The sequence below is a fragment of the Leptinotarsa decemlineata genome, unplaced genomic scaffold, assembly GCF_025532065.1.
Source record: "Leptinotarsa decemlineata unplaced genomic scaffold, Ldec_3_MD MMD2_P_RNA_scaffold_6, whole genome shotgun sequence".
NCBI lineage: Eukaryota > Metazoa > Arthropoda > Insecta > Coleoptera > Chrysomelidae > Leptinotarsa > Leptinotarsa decemlineata.
Window position 1 is genome coordinate 18516814 of NW_027412533.1, and position 17453 is coordinate 18534266.

The window sequence follows — 17453 nt, forward strand, 5'->3', positions numbered from 1 at the left end:
TTAATAAAAACAAGAGGAGACTCATTTGGCATTTGGAAAATTCTCTGCAGGTCTTGAATTAAAGAGGCTAAATCTCGAGAATCACCAAAATATTGGTTTAGCAATATTTTAATTTCTTCCCAAGTTTCTGGGTTGCGAGAACTTATTAATTCTGCTGCTTTACCTCTGAATTTGTTTTTGATATGTAAAATAAGTAAAATTCTTTGGTCTTGAATTGCCATGCGGTAAGCGGTATTACACGCACTTATGAACGTATTAAGAAAAATTTGATCACCGTCATATTCTGGGACAATTGAAAAAATTTCACTCAATTTATAGGGTTCAAGTGGGGGTGCACTGGGTGAAGCATTTGTGTTGGGCATTTTTGAAAATAGAACAGTACACACAAGAATGGAAATATTCAATTATATTAAAAATCGAGATGATTCTTTGTTTGTTGCTTACCAAAGGATGTCCATGGAGGATGAAATCCGGCTTCACTAGCGTTGCTCCGGCGAAGTTAGCGTGCGCTTGTTCTTCTACCGTTGAAGAGACCGTCCTGCTATGGTCCTGTGGCTTGGGGTTGTTGGTTCTTACTTGAAGGATTAGGATCCACCACTATCGGTTAGGCTGTTCCTTGTTTCGTATAGTGTTGAAGGATCCTACCGACTGCGCCAATTTTGTTATAACTCACTTGAGAAAAATAACTTTTTAAAAATTGATATTTATTGAACAGGGGAAACAGATCTGTATCCCCAGAGTTGAGTAGTAACAGTATGACAACTAGAATACAACTAAAACTATTACGCCACGCAGGACGTTTTTATATGAAAAAATATCATGAAGTAAGCGTCTGGGTGAACAAAGAACAGTAAACGGCGCCTGGGATCTTTCTGGAACTGCGTAGGTGCCGGATGTTGATTCAGCTATGCTCTTGAGATGGTCACCTTGGAGATGAATGGTAGAGGTCAGCCATGGGCATATAATATATATATATATATATATATATATATATATATATATATATATATATATATATATATATATATATATATATATATATTTGTGATTAATAATTTTTTCATCTTTGAAAAATACTAACCCAGTAGTAATTGATTGCATCTCTACGAAAATCTTGAAAAGCATTTATTTATATATTAGCGAACCATCAGCTTTTTCAATTAATCGCTTTATCGAACTCGGTGAATTCCCTGATAAACTGAAAATTGGTCTCCTCTCACCAATTTTAAAAAATGGAGACCCCAGCATCATGGAAAACTACCGACCCATAACAGTACCCACGGTATTGTGTAAGGTATTTGAGAAATGTGTGTATAATAAGATGGTAAATTTTCTGGACAAGTTCAACAATAACCAGGTTTCAACACGGTTTTTGGCCGGTAAGTCGACAGAACGTGCTTTAAACGAGTTTTTTGATTATGTCTATGATGCCCTTGATAACAAAAAGTACGTGGGTGCTCTTTTTTTCGACCTATCCAAGGCATTTGATATCATCAATCATGATATAATCCTGAGTAAGTTATTCTCGCTAGGATTTAGAGGAAATGTACTTTCATGGCTGAAGTCATATTTGACTCTCAGAAAGATGTGTGTGAAATATGATGACTGTCAATCACAATCATATAATAATTAATATGAAGTTCCTCAGGGATCCATTTTGAGACCTCTGATGTTCCTACTTTTCATCAATGATATGCCAAAACAAGTGAATACAAACCAAATAATTTTGTATGCAGAATATGGTGCTGCAAAAACTTCTTGGTTGTAAACCCCAGTAAGACTGTTTTGATGCAGTTCTACTCTAGAACTGTCAGAAAAATTACCGATTTTCGAGTCAGAGTAAGTATTAGTCGTGATGTGATTTCGTCAGACGATACTGAATTCCTTGGTACCTATGTTGATAGTAACATGACTTGGGAGCCAACTCTGCGTCAGGTCAGAAAGAAAGTGAACTGTGGTTATTATGTTATACGGCAACTTTCATCCACAATCAGTACTGATCAGCTTCTGAATGTTTATTATACCGTAATTTATTCTCACATCTCATACAATATCGCTGTATGGGGTTGCTCCACATCTATAAATAACATTTTTGTTGGCCAAAAGAGAGTTTTGCGTTTGATTTACAAATTAGATGCTAAGGAATCTTGTAGACCGCATTTTATCAGAAATAAAATTTTGCCTGTACCCTGCATATATATATATATATATATATATATATATATATATATATATATATATATACATATATATATATATATATATATATATATATATATATATATATATATATATATATATATATATACAAAATTATTCTGAATTTTAGAAAACATTTACACAATCATCTCCGCAATTCAGATTTTCATACATATCCAACAAGAAATGGTAACTTCATTAGGTTGAAAAAACATTCAACTAATTTATATGAGAACAGTCCATCCTACGTAGGAGCAAAACTTTTTAATAATCATTCCGATTACATAAAAAGAAAAAATAAAGAAATGAATTTCGAACAAATCCTGAAAAAAATCCTAATCAACGGTTCTTTTTACAACGTCGCTGAATATGTAAGTCGATGAGAGTGTATTGTATAAATATTTAATATACTTTATTTTTTCTTCCTTTTTTCCTTGTGTTTGTGTGACACTTTCATGTATTTATTTGTTATATCTCACGTTTTGTAAATATTTTTATGTATGTATAATGTCGACGTATCCTATATCAACTTGTGATCATGAAGTCTGCAACAAATGGAAAATTTTTTATTATCGATTTCTCAGAAAATTTTATTCTTAACAAAAGTTGGTGCGTGTTCCAAAACTATACCAAGTGTACCTGAAATGGCTTTATGACAAACACCATACAGGATAGGCCAAAAAATATAAAGTTCGTTCAAGAATGAAGTACCCTTATTTCAAAAAATATAGGAATATGTTGAGGTGAAAAGTTGCTTAGAATTGAAAATTATGTTCAGATACGAAGTCATGGCCTGCTATTCGATTTTTTTTATTTTGGAAAATTTTGAATTATCCCCTTATGATACATTTTTTCACTATTTCGATTCAATATGTATTTGAAGTAGCCACAATCAGATCAGTTTGGAATATTTTTTATCAAATTGAAGTGTATTTGTAAAATTTACTTGGATTTGTATTTTTTAGGTGACCGTCAACTTCATGTTTGTTGCAACGATATTTAACAGAACTCTAGAATAAAACAAATACTTTTTTCAACGAGGCAAATACTTTACTAACTGAATGTTCATATGAATAAACTGTCAATGAAAGTATAAAATTTCTTTTATTCTGACAACAATGCCTCAACTAGAACAGATATTAAAAAACAATCCAAAATCTATCACGGATAGCCATGAACAAAAAACACATACGCCCTAAAACAATGATGTAGTTTGATAGTGTGGCTTCTTAAAACTTGCCTGCAAAACGTTTCATATTTGTCCTTGATTAAAAATGCCTCGCCCAGTATTATCAACGTTAACTGAAAAGGCAGAATTAGTTTCAATCTGTGGTGATGGTTATAAAACAATGCGCGAGGCTGCAAATATTTTCAACGAGCGCCATCCAGACAAACAAATTTGCTATTCAAGTGTGAGTAGAATTTTAAAGAATTCCAAACAGACCGGCTCATTAGAATATAAACATAATACGGAGCGTACGAAACCTGTATGCACAGAAGAAAACCAGCTTGACGTACTTCAAGCAGTAGTAGAAAATCCTAGAAGGTCCACCCAAGAAATTAGTGATTACACCGGCATAAAAAAACCTCTGTGAAGCATATTCTCTAGAGACATAACTACCATGCTTACAAACCTACATTCATTTGTACATTTCAAGAAAGAGACTATGATTTGAAATATGATTTTTCCATGTGGATTCAGAGTGAAATAGAAGAACGAGATTTTCATCGATGTATTCTGTTTGGAGATGAATCTACTTTTACAACAAATGGGGTTCTATCATCACAAAATTGCAGATGGTAGTCAGATGTCAACCCAAATTTTATTATTGACAACAAAAATCAATACCACAATACTATTAGAAAATAAACGTTTGGTGTGGTATATTAAATGATAAATTATTGGTCCGTTTTTTTTCGCGAGAATTTGAATGGTGACAGGTACTTTTTGGAAACTGAAATAGGAGAGTTTTTGGATGATATGGTATTAGAAGAACGGCAAAAGTTATGGTTTCAACATGACGGATGTCCTACCCATTCTACTAGAAATGTTTCTCAGTGGCTGAATAAGACATTTCGTAATAAATGGTTAGGACGAAATACCGATCCTCAATGGCCGCCTCGTTCTCCAGACTTCACACCTCTAGATTATTTCTTATGGGGATACTTAAAACAAAAAGTCTACAGAAATCGCCCCTTTAATAATGTTCATAAGCTTGAAACTTCAATACGAGTTCATTGCAGAAATATTTCCGCTAATGTGTTGCGATCTATATTAAACGAATTTCATGAGCGAACATTCAGATGCATCGAAAGAGAGATGGACATACAGAGACGCTTCGATAATTTTTATTGTTAGCACCTGTTAAGTTGTTAAGTTACCTACTGTATTTTTCTGTACTATCGCTTATTGGTTCTTTTTTGTTCATGGCTATCCGCGATAGATTTTGACAGATTATTCATATGAACATTATACTTAGTAAAGTATTTGCCTCGTTAAAAAGAGTATTTGTTCTATTCTAGAGATCTGTTTAATATCGTTGCAACAAACATGAAGTTGACAGTCACCTAAAAAAATACAAATCTAGGTAAATTTCACAAATACGGTTTAATTTGATAAAAAATACTCCAAACTGATTTGATTGTGACTATTTCAAATACATATTAAATCAAAATAGTAAAAATATGTATCATACGGGGGTAATTCAAAATTTTCCAAAAGAAAAAGATCCGAATAGCAGGACATGACTTCGTATCTGAACATTACTTTCAATTCTATGCAACTTTTCTCCTCAACATATTTCCCCTTTTTTTTTTTAATAAGGGTACTTTACTTCTGAACGAACTTTATATTGTTTGGCCATTTCAGGTACACCTGGTATAGTTAGGGAACATACACCATTTTTTGTCAGGAATAAAATTTTCTGAGAAATCGATAATAAAAAATTTCCCATTTGTTACACACTTAGTGAACCACACTGTATATATATTTATACCTAATAGCATTCACTTGGCACATTCTTGAAATATTCCAAATATTCCTAAAATATTCTATGGTGATTCCCTATGGTATTCCTACTATAAACTATGAATATTCTGAATATTTTATGAACCTTCCCCGGGTTCTATTCCTGGAATATTCTTAATAGAATATACCTTACATATTCTAAGAATAATATATATATTCGCCAGGAGCACTTCCAGGGAATATTCTCCATAATATATATATATATATATATATATATATATATATATATATATATATATATATATATATATATATATATATATATATATATATATATATATATAGTGTCACCATTGAACTGTGCACCATATGGGAACTGAAGTTCAACTTCGGCACTTGTTTGTGCTTTGAATTTAACTTGAAATGATGCGGCCAGCTGCGACCCACTGACGTTCAGTGTTTGTCAAATTCAACTTTTTTTTTTGAAAAAAATTGAAAAAGCGCATTTCTAAATCTAATTTAACAATCAAATACTTGAAAAAGTTGTGTCTACAGCAATTTTATATCCATATGCCAAATTTTATGCAACTAGGATAAAGTTAACGTTTTGCTAATTTTTGACACACATCCCCTTTATTTTAAAGAACAAGTTCGGTTAATTGTCATCAATTCATGTATACATAACAAACTCATCATTGAGTTTAACTTTTCTGATACATTTTTACTCATACGGACATTTTTAGAGAGAAATTGAAAATTTGCTATAAAAATTGTTAACATGACTGGTGCAAAGTTTCAATCACTTGGCTATTTTCTCAAACAAACCTTTGATTTCGAAAAAGCAGAGGCAACTAAAAAAAATGCACATAATTTTGATAGATCTATTATTATTATTATAAATTTCAAACAACAATAATATTAAAAAAACTGCAAAAAGTATTGATAAAATTACTATAGTTGAAATTACATTAAAATTTCAATATTCAGTATTTACAGATTATTCATAAACACTAACTAGGGCGGTAAGGATGCTTAATCACGTTGAATAAAATTTTTAAGTAGGTCTTGACAAACAAAATGCATGCTATGGTAGTGTCAAGTTGTTAATTTACTTGTCAAATTTTCAAAAGTTATTGTTGAAATAATGTTGTCTCTTCAGGAAAGAATAGAAATATTTTCAATATGTGGAGAGAATACCCCATACCGGCAAGTAGCTAACATTATTAATGAACGGCATTCAGGAAAAAATGTTTAACTACTGTGTCAAGGATAATGTCGAAATTCAGAGAAACAGGATCCGTAGCAAATCAATTTGAGAAAAAGCACACTCCAAGTAAATATGATGAGGAGGCCCAACTTAACATTTGTTTAAAAGTTATTGAACACGGGCAAACGAGCATAACCGATATTATAAAAAATACCGATTACAAGAGAGAAAGTGTTGGAAAATTTTTATTGAAGAATAAATTTTGGCATTACAAGTCAAAATTTATTAACACATTAAAAGAACTAGATTTTGATGTCCGTTTGGGGTTTTCATTCTGGTTTCAAGGAGAGAGAGAGAGAAGAAAATGTAAAGTTTCCGTATAAAATTTTATGGACAGATGAGGCAACGTTCTCTTCAAATGGAACGATAAGTTCTCAAAATTGCCGATGGTGGGCCCAAGAAAATCCCAATTTCACAGTTGAATGTGGTGATCAGTATTCCTTTGAAACTAATGTATGGTGTGGAATACTTAACGACCAAATAATTGGGCCATTTTTCTTTAGGGAAAATTTATCATCCGTCGGTTATCTCAACCTTTTAAATAATGAGGTGAGTGAAGTTTCAGATACATCACACGGTTGCTGTAAAACAGTCCCTCCAAAAAATGTTCAGAGGTGAAGTTATTGGACGTAACTGGGAACATTATTGGCCACCTAGATCACTCGACTTGACGCCTTTAGAGTTTTTCTTGGGGGGTTACCTGAAACAAAAAGTGTACCGAAGTAGACCATTTACTGACATACAACAACTGGAAAATACCATTCGCGAGTGCTGTGCAAATATAAATCCCTGATTTATTGAAAATGCAGTTACAGATGTCAGTAGACGGACCATAATTTGTATTGAACGTGGAGGACGACATACTGAAATGTAGGCTATAAGTGTTTGACAACCTCGTTTAGATCAATAAGTAATTTTTTGTACCCATTTGTATTTTCTATAATATTATTGTTGTTTAAAATTTATAATAATAATAATAGTTCTATCGAAATTATTTGCATTTTTTTTAGTTGCCTCTGCTTTTTCGAAATCAAAGGTTTGTTTAAGAAAATAGCCAGGTGATTGAAACTTTGCACCAGTCATGTTAAAATTTTTATAGCATATTTTAATTTCTTTTTAAAAATGTCCGTATGAGTAAAAATGTATCAGAAAAGTTAAACGCCATGATGAGTTTCTAATGTATACATGAATTGATGACAATTAACCGAACTTGTTTTTTAAAATAAAGGGGATATCGTCAAAAATAAGCAAAACTTTAATTTTATCCTAGTTGCATAAAATTTGGCATATGGATATAAAATTGCTGTAGACACAACTTTTTCAAGTAACTTCTTATTAAATTCGATCTAGAAATGCACTTTTTCAATTTTTTTCAAAAAAAAAAGTTGAATTTGACAAACACTGAACGTCAGTGGGTCGCAGCTGGCCGCATCATTTCAAGTTAAATTCAAAGCTCAAACAAGTGCCGAAGTTGAACTTCATTGAAACTTTTCGAAAAAAAAGTTTCCCATATGGTGCGCACTTTAATGGTGACACTGTAGGTATATATACAGGGTCCTGCAACAGTGGCGCGGTGTTCCATATCTCAATTTAAGAAACAGATAGGAATCTAAATTTCTATAATATTACCTCATTGCACGAGCCCCACAAAATAAAAATATTGGCGGTCACACAGGTTGTTCAATTTTCTCTGGGCGGATCCCTACTGTGTTTTTTCAAACATCAACCTATATTTTTCATCGCTTTTTCGGTTTCAACATAGAAAATAAAAGGCACTTCATGTATATCTTCACTTCAAAAATTTCTACGATTTTCGAGATATCTAGCATGACAAGCTTTTTTTTCATATATTCGGCACTCAGAATATTTGAAATTATAAAGTTGTGCCAAGTCCAATTGTATTCATTTTTTTTTCAAATATTACACAGTGGTAACTCTCTCGAACGATATGTCTGAAGTCGACCTGTGATATACAGGGTATGAAAAACCGCTTGCCACATATTGTAAATAAAAATTTGCAGAATCTTCCTTATTTTAAATGGAACACCCTGTATATTATTGATCCGTAAGGAGTGCCAACGAAACAAGATATCTTTCGTACATTCTTCAGTCGTCAAATGGATTTCGCTTTGAAAAAAGTCTTTCATCGAGTTTATGGCGTAGAAATAGGAATTCTCAATAAAATTTGTAGAGGTTTCGTTGGCGCTTCTTATGGATCAATAATATACAGGGTGTTCCATTCAGAATAAGGAAGATTCTGCAAATTTTTATTTACAATATGTGGCAAGCGGTTTTTCATACCCTGTATGTCACAGGTCGACTTCAGATATATCATTTGACATCGGTATGTAGAATATTTTCCAAAAAAAAATTGAATTGGACTTGGCACATCTTTATAATTTCAAATATTCTGAGTGACGAATATAAGAAAAAAACCTGTCATGCTAGATATCTCGAAAACCGTCAATATTTTCGAAGTGGAGATATACATAAAGTGTGTTTAATTTTTTATGTAGAAACCGAAAAAACGATAAAAAATATAGGTTGTCATTTGAAAAAAACACAGTTGGGAACAGCCAAGAAAAAAGTGAACACCCTGTGTGACCGCCAATATTTTTGTTTTGTCGAGCTCGAGTAATAAGGTAATATTATAGAAATTTAGATTCCTATCTGTTTCCTAAATAGAGATATGGAACACCGAGCCACTGTTGCAGGGCCCTGTATATATATATATATATATATATATATATATATATATATATATATATATATATATATATATATATATATATATAAATATATATATATATATATATATATATATATATATATATATATATATATATATATATATATATATATATATATTTATATATATATATATATATATATATATATATATATATATATATATATATATATATATATATATATATATATATATATATATATATATATGGCATATTCATAGCATAATACAATATCCTTAAATGTATATTCATGAAATATTCCTGGAATATATATTGCTATGTGGGACAAATCGGGCTGTATTAGCTTCCTACAAGGAACATGTTTCTCATGTTCGGTTTCATACACCGGAGAAAGCTAGTGTCACTCAACATCTTATGAGAACGACCATAGAATAAGTGAGAAATGTTTTAAATTGTTGGGATCGGTATATGACAAAAGGTTTCTGTGTGCCTTCGAAAGCTTGGAAATCGAAAAGCGCGGAATGACTTTAATGAATAGCGACAAAGGTCCTATTTTGAACAGCTCGTTTTTTAGTCTTATTCGTGATGATTCTGAATTGAAAATAGATGAATATAAGAGATAATCACTAAACAAAGAAAATACATAACAAATCAGAGTTATCAAAAATAAGTTGCTTCAGCATAGGATCATTAACAGGTAGTACGTAATAAAAACCGGTGGAGTTGGTTGATACTAACTACTAACAGGTAGTAATTAGGTCACTGGCATATATAAATACTAACATAGTAGTAAAATTTAGTTATGATGATCTCCTGAGGACGCTAACTTGGTTAGCGAAACGCACGTCGAGAGCCAGTAATTGTTCTGGTTTAGGGAAAGTGTTTTCAATAGATTCAATGATAAGTTGGAAACCTTTCAAGATCAGCGATTGGTTTTTTATCGATGGGTGATTCATTTGAATTGAATTCATGCTCCAGAACCCACCAAGGGTCTCCAATTTAACATCCGAGATTATCATGTTACATAGTTCAAAAAGCTCAGGTTTACTATAGGAACAACACTCATTCTGGCTGATTTGGGTTGGAATAACAAATATCCAAAAATATTCTTTTTGTAAAACAATCATAATAGAACCAGGTGAAAGGAATTTTTTCGTGAAATAATCAAAGTTTTTTTGGCATTTTGACCTTCTACAGTCCGAATAATAATTATTGCCTGAACCAAAATACTCGAACTGTTAGCTAATTTAGAATTATAATGCTTTCGATTACTGATATCCAATCATTTACATATATAATATCTTTTTGTAGCCTATTCTCAGACAAGTATTCAAAGGAGCAATCCGTTCGAGTGGTTTTATGGAGTCATTTTGTACAAAATTTCCTTTCCAAATCTACATTTGTGAAACAGTCAAAATGGTATTCTTTGGAGATCGATATGCGCAGATTGATACGGTGAGTATTATCACACCTTAATTAATTTTGTTGCAACGCTTCTTTCAAAAACAAATTACGACAGTTAGATTTCTAATTTTGTAAACTAATCAAATTGAGTATCTGGGATGGATATTAACATGGGAAAACGGCTAAGGTCAATTCTGGCGTTTTTTGAACCTCAGGCTCAGTTCACACGGAAGAGACAAAGGTTCTCGCTTCGTCTCTGCAGACGTCCATTCTGTGGGAATTGGGCTCCAGATTTCCAGAGCCCATTTTTGCCGTTATTCAGTCAACCAATCAGCTATCGCGCATACAACGGAAAATTCAAACCACCAGTAGATGAACAAAGCGGTTCCGAGCCCAAAATCCCATGTATTTTCTTATGGACCTGAACTTTTTGCAATTAATGGTTCAAACAGGAGTAGGGAAAACGTGTGACGTCATCGACGCAGGATGGAATGAGTATCGTAGCGATTCAAGCGTGGAACTCCTGCCCTTAGCCCCCTTAGTACTCCGCCTCACCCCTGAGCCGTAACGTTCCAGTCACGTGATCTTAATTGAAAAAAGTTTATAGTTATGAGAATCGAACCAGGGTCATCCGCGTGGTAGACGTTGTTCTTAGCCTCGACACCGACGTAAGATATTGGATATGATTACGAATGGTGAGTATTTATAGCATGCGATCACTCAATATGTACAGTGTGTCTCAAAAAATCATTAAAGAAAAAAACATAGCGTCGAAGTGTACAGGGTACGTCAAAATACATCACTTGAGAAAAAATAATTATGTCGGTTCAACAGAAGTCTAGCGTTCCAACATGTCAGAAGGACACTATGTTGATCAAATTGTCATCACCAGGAGAAGGAGGAGATGGCATCAAAGATGTCGAAGAGTTACGTATTGTGTAGTTAACTTTCGAAAATGGGGAAAGCGAAGTATTCGACACTTTTGCATGCGTTTCGACCGTTTCACATGCGTTTCGACCGTTTTGTGTGCATTTCGACCGGTTTGCGTGCGTTTATTTGTTATTGGTTTATCGTCATAGTAGCCGTTTTCATGCTTTGTCGTATGAACGTTCATTTTGTGAATTTTTCAGACTTCTGAACGGACTTTGTGGAACACTCAGCCTAACTTCTGTTACAGAGTTGCGTCGGTTAGCCAATCAGAATGGAGGAATCAAATATCGGTCGGTTGATTTTGTTAGATGGAATTGAATTGGAGGATGTCGGTCGAATAATAATAGTGATGAAACATTAAAACTTTGAAAGTGACGTGGTTAGCGTGGGAGGTGGTGGCGTGTGTGATGATTGGTTGAAATGAATGAGTTATTACAGAAATGAAATGGCGCAAAATGTCAGGAAGGCACTAAGCCACATCTTTGTTGAAGATAGTTGAATGTCAAGGTGCAGCATATCAAATGAAAGGGAAACGAATGCAGAAGTCATCGACAGAGAAAAAACAAATACGGCGTAACAAGTCAGAAGGGCACTAAGCCACAATTCCGTTAATGATAGTTGGATCTCAACGTGCAGCACATCAAATGAAAGGGAAATGAATGCAAAATTCATCGACAGAGGAAAACAAAGATGGCGGAACATTTCAGAAGGGCACTAAGTCACATCTTCGTTAATAATGGTTGAATTTCAATGTGCATGACGTCAAATGGAAGGAAAAGAAATGCTGAATTCGTCAAGAAAGAAGAAACGAAGATGATGCCAAAAGGACACTGAGTTGTATCTTCGTTGATAACAGTCACATCATCGCGTGTAGCACCTCAAATGGAAGGGAAACTAATGCACAATACATCGACAATGAAAAAACGAAGATGACTGCAACATGTCAGAGAGGCACTAAGTTGTATATTCGCTGATAATGATCAGATCATCACGCACAACACGTCAAGTGAAAGTGAAATGTATGTTTAGTTCATCGACAAAGAAAAAACAAAGATGATGCCAACGGGACACTAAGCCGCATCATCGTTAATAATGTTTGGATCTCAACGTGCAGCACGTCAGATGAAAGGAAAAGGGGTATAGAATTCATATAAGAAACTCAGAGATAACGTCATGTCAAAAGGGTACTAGTTCACATCTTCGCATACAGAATATGGTGTAAATAAAGCACATGAAAGGGACATGGACGTTGAAAATGATAAAGAAGCGTCATGGTGACATGTCAAATAGGCATAAGATGTGATGAAATGTTCTTCGTATATTGGTGGTATGGAACTGAGATGTATTTATCTTGGTTTTTGTCCTTTCTGAAAGTCGAGATTTCGTTCATTCTTAACCTAAACTTCTTCTTCTTTATTATGTCATCTATATTACCCTTCGAGAAACTGTTAGTGGCTGCTATTTCCTGTATTGTACGTTTTTCTTTTGCGAACCTATCATGTGTTACAGGGAAAGTCAAAAGACGATGCACGTAAAAATTCAACCCAGCACGCTTGTGCTGTCCACAGTAATGTGAACTGTCAGGAATATACCTGTACGTGCTTGTTTCTTTCTTAAATATATCATATTGTAATCCTCTATATTGAGAACCATATGTACAGTTGTAGAGATCTGGAGAAAAAATATAAAATTTTATTATCCACCTTCGATATATCTTTACGTTTTATGCAAAAATGAACACATTCGGACATGAAAAAAATCATCGTTCACTGAAACATACGACATATTTGGATTCCTCATGGTGGAATGGTTTCGAATTCGTTAAAGACAGGTCACTTCCGATTTTCACTTCCGATGATTTTGGCATCAATGAATTCGTTTAAATGTTGAGATACATAATTAATAATTTTTCAAAGCCAAAAAGACCTCATTACCTATTTCCGTTATATTGGCTGCAACAGGCCGAAGTGGGTACTCATTTCAAAATAAAACATATAATATCGAGCGTTTAAAGTGGAATAACAAAGGGAGAATTGTAAATACGAAAGAAAATCATTGAAAAAACTTGAAATTCATTGTTGTTAGGTTACCAACAACTATAAGTTAAAATTCAATAGCAGCAGTTTGAATCGTAATCAAACCAGAAGGGACCTTAAAATTTTGGAGGCGAGGAATTCAAATTCACACGACACGTTCTCACTATCACACTGTCACAACTAAACTGGCTAGGTTGGCGTGAAGTTATGTGTAGTTGATGGTGGAGTGAAGACCAAAAGTAAATAATAAACTATTTCGAGCCTGAAGTGAATGAGCAAAATGTCCGATAAAATACATGACTGCAATCGATCTGTCATTGATTATCTGACACGTTCAAAAATACCAATTGCATCCATCAATTATTCGGTTCCTTAAGTCATCCACATCTAGTGAAGGAGTTTTATAAACAAGAGCTTTCAGATGTCAGATGTCAATATAATAAAAAAATGGCGTAGTGTACTATGAAGCGGTCATTTCTCTCATGAAGATCGCATAAAAAATTTCATGAAAATATAACGCACTGAAACGATTATCTTGGTCATTCCAACCGCAGCAAAAAACACGCATTTTTGAAACCACATTTTCTCCAACAACCCATATGATGTGTCATGTAACATTATGTGTAAGTTTGAAGAAACAATCGTTCACAGTGGAACAATTGAAATTGAATCAATAAAAAAATCTCTGTAAAGAACCGAAATTTTTCCATTCACGATATTGAGAAAAATAAAAAATCAGTTTACTTTGGTTGAATCCTGAAGATTCGTAACAGGAGCAAAATTTTACCTTTTGAATAGATGAAAATTGCTTGTAGGCTGTAATTAACATCATGTTAGTTATGAGTAAGGGGTGAGTAGAATCTGAAAGGAAGATGAGTTTGGAGTTCCTAATGTAGGAAGGTATCATTCATAAAATCAAAAACAATATACAAGAGAATATTCATTCGTATCTAATAATTCCATTGATACGTTAACATTTACATTTTTCGAGTATCGAGACATTCTGCCACTATCAAAGGTTTTTGAGTCTCTGAACCTAAAATCTATCAATAATATGAAGTAGTTAGTTGAACTTTCAGATACCTAGGGAGCTTATTGAAAATAGTAAGACTTACCACTGATGAACACTTAAATATTGTTCTATATTGATGAAACGGAACATGGAGATCACGTTTTTGTCTATATTGTTCACATAATGAATACTTTCTGGATCCTAATTTTTAAAAATTGGGACAACTTTGCCGACTTTCAATATATCCGGAAATGATCCAGTTAGAAATGATAAGTTGACAAGGAAGGTGAGTGGCGTTATAATGAAGGGAAGAGATTTCTTGATGAGAAATAACGGAACTTCATCTGGGCCAGATGATTATTTTTTTTTGATTTTGTTGCTAAGTAAAGAAAGTAATTCCTCAGGTATAAGAGGCTCTCAGAAAATGGAATGCGGATTCGTATTTATAGGACGATGGTATAGTCCATCAACTACTTTTATTTTGCTAATAATTTCTGAAGGAAAATCATTGGAAAATTAATTGAATAAATTTGATAAATCACCTGGGTTATCTTGTAAAGTGCAGTCTTTCCTTATTTGAATGTTTATTGCGTCTCCCTTCCTATTTGTAAGTTCGGATATTACTTTCCATGCTTTTCTATTAGGATTAGGGGAATCTGTAATTCGGTTCTGATAAAATATTTTTTTTGAGATTCTCAACAATATAACATGTTTCTTTTTAGCCTTCTTGTAAGCGCCTTCAAGGGTTTCAGGATACCTATTTCCCAAATTTCTACCCGATAATTTCACTGTATCAGTTACCCAATTCTTGTCGTGTGAATTACCATTCTCCCGAAATTTTTTCATAGGATAAAATATAATAAAGTTATGGAAAAATGCAGCACAAAAGTATTGAAATCCTTTATCAACTGTACAAGCTTCGATAACATCTTTCCATGATTCGCATTTGAGTGCTTCACAAAAGTATTCAACATACTGTTTATTGAAACTTCTCGTTTGGAAAGTTTTCGAAAAAGGCAATTTCATTTCAGATATCTAAAGAAGTACCGTTTCATGGTCTGAAATATCATTGTCAACTACACAAACGACTGTGTTACTAAAAAATTTGATCCATAATGGAAGATGGATGTGAGGTTGACCATTTCACAATTGGGTGCAAACCAAAGCTAGACAGAATATCTTTGAGTTTCGTAATTTCACAGGATTCCATCGAATCAGTGGTAGAATTGATATTGATTTCACCTGTTGAAATAATATTTACAAAGGCTCATAAAACTCGTCAAAAACCTTCTGTATAGTTTGGAAAAATAAGTTATGACCATCACACGGAGATCTATAGCAAATAAAAATTATGGTACACTATGATACGTCTAATTTGCAAGAAACATCACAAATCTCGAAGTATTTTTCAATATAATATTCATCTAGTTTCATCTTTCCACATTTCAGTCCGACTCTGGAGTATATAGCAACGTCACCTTGATCATATAGGTTTCTACAGAAGTAGGTGCTCAGTTCAAATCATCTTATGATGTTTGTGTGGATAGTGTCTACTTTTGTATGTATTTCCGTAAGGCAAAGAAATTAAATATCGTTATTAATGTTTGTTTCTAACTGATTAATTGCGTCAGTATTAAAACTTTGTACGTTCAATAGAACGATATGTGGATAAAAGGCTAGTCTGCTCCATGAGTTAACCCCCCCGCTTCTGAAAAAAACTTACTACTGCAAGCCCGTCATCCCAATCTAATTTACGACACCAAATTTTCTTTATGAGCAATTTTCCATATCTGAGAAGGGATTTCCATGATATTCCTAGGACCTCATTTCCACATGAATATCTACTTCTTTGTCCATGTGACTGTCTGAAAACTTTTGAGAGTGAGATTCCTGAACCATTAAGAAATTGTCATTGATATTAGACACCCATTTGTGTAACTCGAAACCTGATGAGCGTAAGAGTTCAATCAATTCATGGTGTAATTGACTTAGCCTTGAGAGAGACTCAGCGCCTGCAAGAATATCATCTACATAACACTGATTGAGGAGAGATTGTGGCGCAGAAGGGTGAGAGATGCTTCCTTCGTTGGCCAGATGAACTTGAGTTCTAGTTGCGAGAAATGGAGCACAATTTGTGGCATACGTTACTGTTTGGAGTTCTATAGGCTTTGCCAAACAAAGATTGAACACCTGGATGGCAAGAAGATTTATGGACTTCTGGCAGAATCTTGCAGGATTGGCTCACTCTAAGGCGTTTATTCACCCTTCAAAGCTTGATACCCAACAGTTGTTGGACTACAGTAGGGATGAACTATTATGTCTAACAGGCCTTCTTACAGGTCACTGTTTGAAAATCTGTTTAAAATATGTTTTTCTGTTAATCAGCTGTCGCAACTCTACGAACGACAACCCTCAGAAGTCGAAACTTGTGACATATGATGATTCAAGTGACCGACTGTCACTTGAATCATCATATGTGAAGACTTGGACTGTAGGAAGATAATGTGTGTCGCTTCTGTTTGTAAAATGATGAAACAGCAGAGCACATACCTTGTGCCTGCTCCGCTGGGGACCGAATCAGGTGAGAGTACGGCTCTGCCGAACTCTCACCATCTGACCTGAAAGACCACTCAACATACAAACTAATCGGTTTCGTTAGGAAACTGGGTTTATTTGGTCGAGTGTGAATAGGTGTGAGCCACAATAAACCCTTGCGGGTTGCGGTGGAGGGTCGAATATACCCACTCACTTTGGACCTAACCTCTATACATTTTAGTTCTTCGTTCGAATGTTCACGCCATAAAATATTCTGCAAATGTCTATGAGCAGGATTGACTCGAATTTGTCTGTACATTTCAACTATATCTGCTGTAAAGACATATTTGAATTTTCGAAATTTACAGACGATGTCAAATAAATCTGCCTG

At 33.8% G+C, this 17453-nt stretch overlaps 1 protein-coding gene across 3 annotated transcripts in view; it reads left to right on the forward strand.

Moving 5' to 3' along the window:
• Nucleotides 1-17453, forward strand: part of LOC111511600 (gastric triacylglycerol lipase-like) — a 397870-nt gene that overhangs the window by 271606 nt on the left and 108811 nt on the right. For all 3 annotated transcript variants that reach the window (XM_074170078.1, XM_074170077.1, XM_074170076.1), the window contains exon 5: nucleotides 10457-10600. In XM_074170078.1, the coding sequence (XP_074026179.1) occupies nucleotides 10457-10600 (144 nt within the window). The remainder of the gene's footprint in view (nucleotides 1-10456; nucleotides 10601-17453) is intronic.